This window comes from Hemiscyllium ocellatum, chromosome 12 (genome assembly GCF_020745735.1).
Source record: "Hemiscyllium ocellatum isolate sHemOce1 chromosome 12, sHemOce1.pat.X.cur, whole genome shotgun sequence".
NCBI classification, from domain to species: Eukaryota; Metazoa; Chordata; class Chondrichthyes; order Orectolobiformes; family Hemiscylliidae; genus Hemiscyllium; species Hemiscyllium ocellatum.
Genome location: NC_083412.1, coordinates 79191141 through 79202012, shown reverse-complemented (window position 1 = coordinate 79202012; position 10872 = coordinate 79191141). Strand labels below are relative to the sequence as shown.

At 39.5% G+C, this 10872-nt stretch overlaps 1 protein-coding gene across 3 annotated transcripts in view; it reads right to left on the bottom strand.

Moving 5' to 3' along the window:
• Nucleotides 1–692: 692 nt before the first annotated feature.
• runx1 (RUNX family transcription factor 1) overlaps nt 693–10872 on the bottom strand; it is a 233737-nt gene continuing 223557 nt past the window's right edge. For all 3 annotated transcript variants that reach the window (XM_060833748.1, XM_060833749.1, XM_060833750.1), the window contains one exon: nt 693–4048. In XM_060833748.1, the coding sequence (XP_060689731.1) occupies nt 3540–4048 (509 nt within the window). In that variant the 3' untranslated portion in view covers nt 693–3539. The remainder of the gene's footprint in view (nt 4049–10872) is intronic.

Below are 10872 nucleotides of genomic sequence, written 5' to 3'. Positions count from 1 at the left end.
CATATTCTCAACGATATGTGCACGGGACTCTTACAACATTGCCAATGTGTACTGTAAAGCTTTATGTTTGTCTGGATGTGAATTCAGTGTTGTTAATGTTGGGAAGTGCCATTCATGATAAACAATTAGAAACTGTGACAGGATCATTGGCAAGTTTAATGGAAAAACAGAACAGTTAGCAATTGGTTACCAGAAATAAATATGGCCACGTCTGCGTAAGTAACTTATGCAAGCTTCCCAAATGGGCTGTATCCCTACTCTTTGCAAAATCAATGTGAGGTGTACTTGAAATGGCCTTGACAACATAGTTTCAGAGTTCCAAAGTAGGCAGGTATAAGGTCAGTCAAGACTCACTCTCCTAATCAATTCTACCTGATCCAGGCTGGAAGGTGTATGGTCATTGGCTGTAGGAGCATTGGGATAAGCTCTATCACTTTCCATGATCAAGGTATCAGGGAGGAATTACATTCCAATGCAAGCTGATGGCTTGAGGACGAGAGAGGTGAAATTGTGGTGGAAAGGTGCTCAGAGTAAGGGGAGGAGGGATGAGAACGAAAGAAGAGAAAAGGAGGCAGCAAGAGAGAAGGGGAGGGAACAAGACAGAGGGGATAGGAGGGTTAAGCAAAGAGCGGGGAAAGTGAAAGATGAGTGCAATAACTCTCAGAAAGATAATAAATGATGTAAGTCAATGATTGTTCAACAAACTAATTTATTAGCCAGCCACAATATAACTATGAAATTGTTCAACAAACTTTGGTACAAAGAGTATGAATGTCAATACGTTCATCAGAAAACCTGCAGCAGTCCAGCCGCTCTGATACTATCCTCTGTGGGAGTTAGCTGCTGTGCTGGAGAAAAGGCATCCAATAGCTGGGTTGCAGCGAACAGGAAATGCTTTCTTAATGCGTGTTAACTTTACACTTACAACATCTAGGTTCGAAAAATGACAACATAAACTACAGGAGTTTTGCAAATGCAATTGAGAAGTTGTTTGAAAAAAATCGTTGAAAAGAAAAGTCTGAAGCGCAGTGGTGTTTGTACAATTACTAGCAATGATAGCTGGAAATTTTCTTGGAAAAAAACTCTTGCTTATTTACAAATATAGACACAATAATGAGCTTGACTCAAGAAACCGATAACAATCTTATAGCTCATCAGAATGACGTAAATTATCCAGTCTTTAGTCAACACACTGCATACATATTTAAGACAGCTGGCATATCTTACTATTGTAAGGTAGCAAATAACATAAGTGCTCCTTATATACTGTTTTAAAGAATCAATAAGGAACTCTTGGAAACCAAAGCTTTAAATAACAAATCCAGCTGTTTTGCTGCCAGCAGCCCTGGACCTTCCTTATTTGAATCATGTTCCAGTCTCTGAAACATTGATTTAAAGTCCTGCTTTCCCATGATCTTTTGTGTTGACCAGCAAATTAAGTAATACACTCACAATGGAAATTAAATAACATTCAACCAATTATTATAAAAGTCATGACTTGTTGGCAGTTGGGTCCAGTAACCAGAGCAGAATGCAGATGGATCTGAGGTCTGCTGCTCCTGTGCCTGTCTTTCTCTGGTGCCTGACATGTCTGGAGTCATTTGATATAGCAGTGTTGACTGACCATCTTCCTTCTTTCAAATATATGTTTGCAAAGCTTAATAGGTCCACTGTGGTTTACGTGCCAATGGGCCAACATCTGGAAATGTTACTAACACTCTTCTACTGGCACTACTAACAGATGCTAAGTGTTGGGGAAATCAAAGCTCAATATACCAGATATCTTCTTGGGAGATTAACCATTTGACTCTAGAAGAAAAAAGATTCGAACTGAAACCAGGATCAGAAGAGGAGTTACTATCAATGCCTCTTTATGCTACAACATATACAAATTGCACTGTTAACCTTACCCAAACTGATCAATGTGTCTGCAAGTGCCCAAAGCCCATCAATGGACTTCCACCACTATAGATATCATTGTGATCATTTGTTCTGTACAAAAAAGGCATAGACTAAACTTTTTCAGAAAATAGGTTGAATTTGCAAGTGATTTTTTTTTGTTGTAATCTCCAAATCAGTGCATCATCTCACCTCAAAGATGGACACTTATTACTGTGTCTCACCTGGCCTACATCAAGTTCAATTCCACCCTCTCCAACAACCAAGGAATTGTGAACAATGGTGCAACCTAGTGTTTGCCCTCTCTGTCCACAATATCTGCCAAGCCCCAGTGGCAGGGAGCCATTGATTTGTTTTTAAAAAGGTGAATTGAAGCATAAAAAAACACAAGACCATAGGAATAGGAACAGGCTATTTAGGCCCTTGAGCCTGCTGTGCCATTCAATAAGATGATGGCTGATTCAACATTCCTCATGCCCACTTTCCTCCCCTTTCCCTGTAACCTCAACTGATCAAGAATATCAGCCTTAAATATACACAAGGACCTCAACAGCTCTCTGTGGCATGGAGTTCCAAAGACTCTCACCCCTCTGACAGAGTCTTAACTCAGTCTTAAATTGCCAGCCTTTATCCTGAGACTATATCCTCTGGTCCTAGATTACCTCTCATTCTTCTAAATTTCAAAGAGTAGAGTCCCATCCTGTTTATCTCTTGTTTATAAACAATTCCTCCATACTAGGGATCATCCTAGTGAACGTTCTCTGAACTGCTTCCAATGAAGTGATTTTTTTAAAAATAAAAAATAACTGCTCACAGTATTCCAGATGTCGTCTCACCAGTACTTGTGCATATGCGGTAAAACTTCCCTATTCTTATACTCCAACTGCGTTGAAGTAAGGGTCAGCATTCCATTAGCCTTCCTGATTACCTGCTGCCCCGCTGTACTGTTAAAAGTCCATCTTAAATGTTTATACTTCTGGCACAGTTCAGGCAAGCCCTGCTTCTTTGGATGTAATGCGCCAGTAGGAAAGTCAAGCAACTAACACAGATGTTGAAATAAAACACAAAATAATGTCAAGCTTTGCTCCATATATTTTCTGTAACTGAAATCTATCCCATTTGGTTAACAAAAGTGTTTATTGTCTTTTTTTGGATTTTTTATTTCATAAATGCTATTAACTTGCTTTAAAAAAACTGCAAACTATCTGGCCTGCTTGCATTACTCGCTGCACAGTAGTCAATTTGACTGAAAACTGAAGCTGTAACGTTTTTGAAAAAGGAAACCGATGACAGATGAAAAGGCAAGCTGGCAACTTCCTTTCAATCTGTAGGCAACAATATTCATTTATTTTAATAAAATTCAGGCAAAAAAAAACTGTTTTGCTTCATACAAGGTAAGGTGCGAGACAAAAAGACTTTTTGCCAGTAGATGCAAAACAACTCGGATGAATCTCCAAAGACGATAAACCTGGCAAAATGTAACCGAACAAATACAAATATTTTCCTTACACACTCAATGATCCCAATCATGGTTTTCTCAGTGCCCCCAAAGTTTCCAGGTCTAATGAAAATCCTGCACTTGCTTTGCCATTGATGTAGGAATCCATGAGCTCGCTGATTGAGGTGAAGATGCTTCATAGTCAATATGGCCGCCACACCGCTTCCTCCAGTCTTCCTGTGGTGCTCATATTTGTTGGAGAGTTGCTATGACTCCCATCTGCGTCCACTACATCACTTTGATTGGGAAGGTTTGGGTTGAGGAGGCTAGATCCTGTGGATGCATTAGTGCAGGGTGGTAGAATCCTGGGTGGCGACCGGTCTCCTCCCGTCATCATGGAAAACTGGTAGGATCCAGCTGAGGTGCCATAGTATAGATGGTAAGGAGAAGAACTGGTTTGGAAGGGTCCAGTTTGACCTTGGGCAGAACCTGGGTAAGGAGGAGGCAGGTATGTGTGGTAACGTGCTGCAGTTGTCATAGCAGACATGCCAATTCCTATGCCTGTAGTGACGGGGGTAGGTGTGTATGCAAATGGTCCTGGGTAGTGCATTCGAGGATCTGTGAAGCGACTGTCAGAAAGAGAAGGAAGGGCTGAGAATTGACGGTCAATGCCCATTCTTGGGTCTCCAAATGCTGTTAGATCAGAAGCACCTGCAATGAAAAATATCCCCAGTTACTTAAATGCTGACAGCTGCTATACAATCGCTTTGTAGCTGAGTGTGGCTGAAAAGACAGACATGTTGCTGAAGCTTTTCCATTTGCACTCATCAGGAAAAATGAACAATGCCAAATTTCTAACAAATTATAAATTATTACCAAAGAAAAAATGCTGATTAGTTGGAAACTTGACTCTGACTAGCCAAAATATCGTCACAAATAAAGTAATGGGAAACTACAGGTTTTCCAAGCTCCTGGTAATGTCAAAACCATGAAACAGTTTCCTCTGAATTTACGCCACTTCTAGGAGGAGGAAATAAGGCATGTTACAAACACTACTGATTATATTAAATTGGTTGTTACTGTAGCTGTAAGGTAAATTATAGGAACTTTTGTCAGATGCAGAATGGTTAAAACATTAATATATAATGGGGGAAGATGTTTTTCCTCTTGAACATAACTACTGAATACCATTGAATATGATAATTTTACAGCAGTCCTGGGGTAGGGTAGGGTGTAGATGAGAAAAAACTTGGTTCTTTTCTGAAAGAGCCAAACTATGTATGGGAGCAATGTGAATATATAAAGCACCACAGTAACAGGAGAATAACATCCATCAAAACAGAATTTAAATGATATGGTCAATCAAATTAACCCGCACAACGCAGATCTCCTCCCATCATCATCTTCCCATCCTTCTCTGACTGTATAGGTATGCCCTAGAAACCAACCACCCCAGTTAATTATACGGTATTTTGTTTTGGATCTTTTAAACACCTAGTAGGATTTAATCTATACCAACATTTATCTGTAACTGAAGTAGATTGTCATCAATGGCCTTTGAAAGCTCAATCTTATGCTTTGTAAGATTTTGCAATTTTGTAAAAGAAAAGTACTGAGTAGTAACAGCAGAAACCATCAAAAAAGGCAAAAATTGCACCTCATCCTAGAAATTCCTTGAAATAAGTACAGCCTAAAAATACTACATCTGTAGGATTCTAATGATGTTGTTTACTACTTTTAGGCAAATCTAAACCTGTTATGGCAGTGTAAAGTAGAAAGATGAGTTGTTCAGCTCGCTTTTTGTCAGAATCAACTGAGGTACAGCAAAGAACTTGCACAAGAAATATTTTGAATACTTAACACTTCTGAGTCTCTAGTCTTTTCAGTTTGCAAATGTTTTCTTTGCTGCATCAATAACAGCTTAAGTACTTCTTTGGTATAAACATTCTGATATTCGAGATTAAGCAGCAGTAAGGGAAAACCAATAAAAGTTGATATTAAAATGTCTACATTAGTAATAAATGTATTCACACATTTGGAAAAAACTTTCCAAGTCTACTATTTTAAGTAAACTAATGTTAAACCTGCTCTCTCACCACAGATGCTGCCAGACCTGCTGAACTTCTCCAGCAATTTCTGCTGTCATTTAATGCCAAAGGCTTTGTAAAAAAGTAATGAGAAAGGTAATTTAATTTGAATGCATGAATGCATTTTTGCTGCTGACAGTATCATTTTAAGATATTAATGAAATGAATGATGGTGGAATTTGAAGTCAATAACTAAATTCTAGAATTTAGAATCTAACAATGACCATGACACCATTGTCGATTGTTAAGAAAATGTATCTGGTTCACTAACATCTGTTAGGAAAGGAAATGGCCATCCTTATCCAGTCTGGCCTACATTTGACTCCAGCCCCACAGCAACATGGTTGGCTCTAACTGCCCTCTGGACAATTTGGGATAGGCAATAAATACTGGTCTTGCCAATGATGCATATACCCCGTGAATGAATTAAAACAACCCTCCTCCTTCAGTGTCAGGGCTGGCTCAGTGGGTAACACACTTGGCTGCAAATCTCAAGGTTCTAAGTTGAAGTTTTTAATCAACATTGGCTTGCCATTGGAATACAGGGAGAGTGTTACATCATTAAAAGTGCCATTCTTCAGATGGGACATTAAACTGCCAACTCTTCTACCCAATCAGCTGAATGTGAAAGGTCCCACTGCATTATTTCGAAGAAGAGCATAGGAGTTACCTCATTTCCAAGCCGACTTATCTCTCTCAATCAAAACCACGAGAAACGATTACCTGGTCACTTTCTTAAAGTGTCAGCGCAAAGTAGCTGCTGTGTTTCCTGTATTACAACAGTGGCTATAATTTAAAAGTACTTCATTGTTTGTAAAGCACTTTAAAACTTTGGATGGTTGAAGAATGTGCTACATAAATGCAAGTCTTTGCCTGTGCTCCTCATGTACAGTTAACTGTGTACATGACAAACTATTAGCTTTGCTGATGAGTATTGTGCAATTGCACTTTATCGTAGACAATTTGAGACTGTTTTTTTCAACAATTTTAAGAAAGTAGGCAGCACTATATTTGTTGGTCATCCAAGTTGCATTGAGCGTAGGACTAGAAACTCACATAGTATGGGCTTAAAAACAGCCTCTTGTTTATTAAGGCAATCAATCCTTTGAGTGCAGGTAAAACATTGTGGTAAACGTTAATTAAACGGTTAGAATTTTATGATAACCTGATGGTTTTCATACTTATTAGTTCTGGTGCTAGTTGACAGGAAAGCAGAATTTAAGTTCATTGTGGGTTTGGAAAGAATTATGGACTGGCTGCTAGTCCACCAGAATAACCATAATCTGCTTTATCCATAGCCACTAAGCCACGTGCTGTGTAGAAGGAGAATTGTAAGTTTCAAGATACTTTCTAGTGTAAGAGATGCTAGGTTTGCAACTGCAATCCAGGTCCAGTTTAGTTTTTGCTTCAGGAATGTTACTCCGGTCTGCAAAGAGTTAAATCAGGTACACATTCAATTTAGTTCTTTTTAAACAATCCTCAGAAGTACAAAGTGACTAAACTGGCTGAGCGACTTTGTGGATTGGCTATGTTTGAGAAGTTTACATTTCCACACTGACAGTGCAATCCTGAGAAAATTTACTGCACGATAAAACTGAGCTGTCAGGTGATATGTCCACGTATGCCACTGACAGTCTGAAGCTAAATTTCAAATTAATACTTCCAACCAAAGTTGGCAACTAAGAAACATTGACAAAATACTTGTCGTTAGCACTCAAGGTGCTCAAGGTGTGTCATGTTTCTGATTTCACTGCAATTTCTGCGTCGTACGTTTATTTGTTCGCACTGGCTACTGGCGTAAATAGAGCTCATTTCAGGTGGGTCCTCAATGATGTCTGCACCTTTCAATATGGAATTCTCTCAGTATTTGAGTGAGATTAACTTGTACATATCTACACGACTCACACTGTTTTACCTGCACTCAAAGGATTGAGTGCCTTAAGGAACAAGAGGCTGTTTTTAAGCCGGAGTTGGATAGAGTCTGCAGTATGACTCAGATCAACGTGATCCAGTGCAACTCTACAATTTGGCAGGAAGATGAAAACTTTTTTCCACAGGTGACAAGCCCTGAAGATGTCTGTCAGACAAGGTGTGGCAACTTTGCAAAAGCAACCAGACTGTTAAAACAGACACGGTGAAATGAGCCAAACTATGACTTCCTCAACTACGTCTGGCAGACAGTTGTGGGCTTTAATGAATGTAGGTCTTATCGAAGTTTAATTCTTTTTAATGATAATTGGAAATTAAAAATGAAGATTATATTAAATAGTTGCATCCCTTCCTGGACTGTATAAAGTCTCAGTTATTGAGTTTTTTTTTCCCTTGGGAAAGAACCTTGTCTTATTTTTCCTGTCTCATAGTTCATGGTATGAACCTGTTGCTTCCTCTAAACTATAGGTTTACCATTCCTCCATCACCAATAGTTTCTAATCAATGGTTAATTTTGGATATTTTCTTGCAATTCTTGATTTGATAATTTTTTGCCCATATTATAAAGATGGATATATCACCACCAAGCAGTCACAAGCAGTTTGGAACAAATGGCCTTTAGTCATAGAGGACGTGAGTATTGTAACAAAATGACATGTTGTGTTAAGATTTTCATCTTTTACTCATTAGGACAGTTCACAAGCAATATCAATTTAAGGGAATGTGATCGGGTTAAATTAAATTAAATGAAATGTGATGAAGTATCATGACAGGTATGTAACCAAACTGTTTTTTCAGCAAAACTATTTGGAATAGTTGAACCGAGATGCCACAGAGGAAAAAAACACAGTGGAATGAGTCACTGTAGTTGCTCATATTAGATAAGATTCCCTACAGCGTGGAAACAGGCCCTTCAGCCCAGCAAGTCCACATCGACCCTCCAAAGAGTAATCCACCCAGACTCATATTCCCTCCATTTACCACTGACTGATGCACCTAACACTATGGGCAATTTAGCATGACCAATTCATCTGACCTGCACATCTTTTGTAATGTGGGAGGAAACCCATGCAGACACGGGGAGAATGTGCAAACTCCACACAAACAGTCGCCTATGGCTGGAATCAAATCCGGATCCCTGGTGCTGTGAGGCAACAGTGCTAACCACTGAGCCACATACCACCCTTATATTTGGTTTGTTTTTAAAATAGACCTGTAGATGAATACACAGCATTTCTTGACCATGTAGTCTGTCACATTCCCATTTTGGAATCATCCACTTCACATCAGGACTTTTCTGATGTTGATATCATCTGTGCCTGTAATCATGGTATAGCTCTCTCATTGACCTCTTAAAGTCCCTGCAAGGTTTCAAATGAGCAACTGCACACATCCCTCCCCAATATCTTTCCTGTGTTGTCCAGCTCAGCAGTTGCCACCTTGGAATTGGTCCTTACTCATCAAATTGTAGCCAGACTATCTCTTGCAATGATGTCTCTTTCTTGTCTTACAACTATCAGGAACTTGTGGATTTGCATTCACTCTGTCAGCTTCTTCATCTACATGCTGCCCAATAATAATGTCAATCAAAGACATGACGGCAGCTTCCACCTGTAATGTGAGATTTCAACACCCTGTATGCCCAATGACCATGAAGCAAGGTTTATTCATTTCAGTGGCATCAGGTCATTACAAACAAGAAGGGAAATTAAGGATAAACAAGGAATTATTTTCTGTGGGTACATGGAAAAAAACTCTATCATTTACATTGAGCGGAGGAATTATTTGTTTATCTGTCTTCCCTTCCTATCAACCTGCTTCCACCAAAGTTTTTTTCTCTCCAGCAAGAGACGATTTGATTGCCCCAACTACACTCCTTCGCCACTGCCCCTTGTTGGTGAGCTGCCCATCTTAGTGCCCTCCATCACCATTGCTACTTGCTTCTGGAGGTCATGTGATAGACATATGAACACCAACCAATGGAAGCTCTCCAATGCCCCTGCTGGCTCCTCCAATGTCTCTGCTGTCAGCTTACTTGGCTGACATTTGGCCTTGTAATTCCTCTAGTTAACCACTTGGAAGATCAAGGCTAATGCCTTATTCTTTTCCTTGGCCACCGTTCACAACCTCAAGCAGAGCTTTCAGCATCAAGTACCCCATCTACTTCCTACTTTGTACTTCTCATGCTATCCCTTGGCCCATTCGTTGCCTAAACTCTTGCCTGTGCATTTGCCATGAGTTTCATTTTTATTCACTCATGGGATGAAGGCATCACAGGCTAGGCCAGTATTTATCATCCATCCCCAGTCGCCCAGAGGCCAGTTTTGAGTCAAACACATTAATGTGGGTCTGGAGTCACATGTAGGCCAGACCAGGTAAGGATGGCAATTTCTTTTCCTAAGGGACATTAGTGAACCAGATGGGGTTTTCCGACAATCAAGAATGGATTCATGGTCACCATCGGACTCTTAATTCTCGATTTTTATCACTCACATTCCACCATATACCATGCCAGGATTCAAACCGGGTCCCCAGAACATTACCTAGGTCTCTGAATTAACAGTCCAGTGATAATACCACTCGGCCATTGCCTCCCCTCATTGTCACAATTCCAAAGACCCTTCCAGCAGCCATTTTATTCTCCACACTCTTTAAACATTATTCTACATAATGTGACCTATCTTGCAACAATTAATGCTCACCTGTCATTCTGGCCCTGATTCACCTACATTAGTCTCCCAAGCTCTCTAATTTAAAATTCACATCTTTACATTTAAATTCCCTCACTGCTTTGCTTGTTTGTACCTCTGTAAGTTCCTTCAGACCTATGAGCAGCTCCTTCAGAATCCTCTGTCCCTCCAACTCTGGCCTTATTGCCTCAGCATTGAATGAATTGCTGTCAGTCATTTAGACTGCACAATCTGGAATTCCATCCCCAAATTGCCTCACCCCTGAAGCCCTCGGCAAAGCTTAACACTTCAACTAATCTTTTAGTCAAATCACCTGATAGCTACTTCTTTATTTTGATGTCTATTTTTGGCTGATTCATACCTTGCAAAGGTCATTTTTCAAGGTGCCATGCAAATACATATTTTTGTTCTTGTTCAATTGCCCAATATTTCATTTACGTATCTGAGATTGGGATTTCATTGAAAATCTAGAAGAAAAATCACATTCTACAAGGCCTTGGCACCTACAGCTGCTTATTATTTTTAAGTTTATTGTGGCCCAAAATAGTTCCATTAAAGTTAGAACATGCGATACATTAATGCCAGCAATCCTTTCATTTCCAGTCTATCAGTACACATAGCCTATCAGCACTCACAACATCCAGCATATAAATCAGCCTCATTGATATACGCATAGAAGATGCTACGTGGTATAATCCTGTTTAAACTTGTTTCTAATGAAGATTAGGAGCATCCAAATCATGACAACTCTGCGTACTGGTCTAGTAATGCGTGAAATAATTAAAAATGTCTGTTATGTTCCAACTTAACATTCTGCTAGAAATATAGC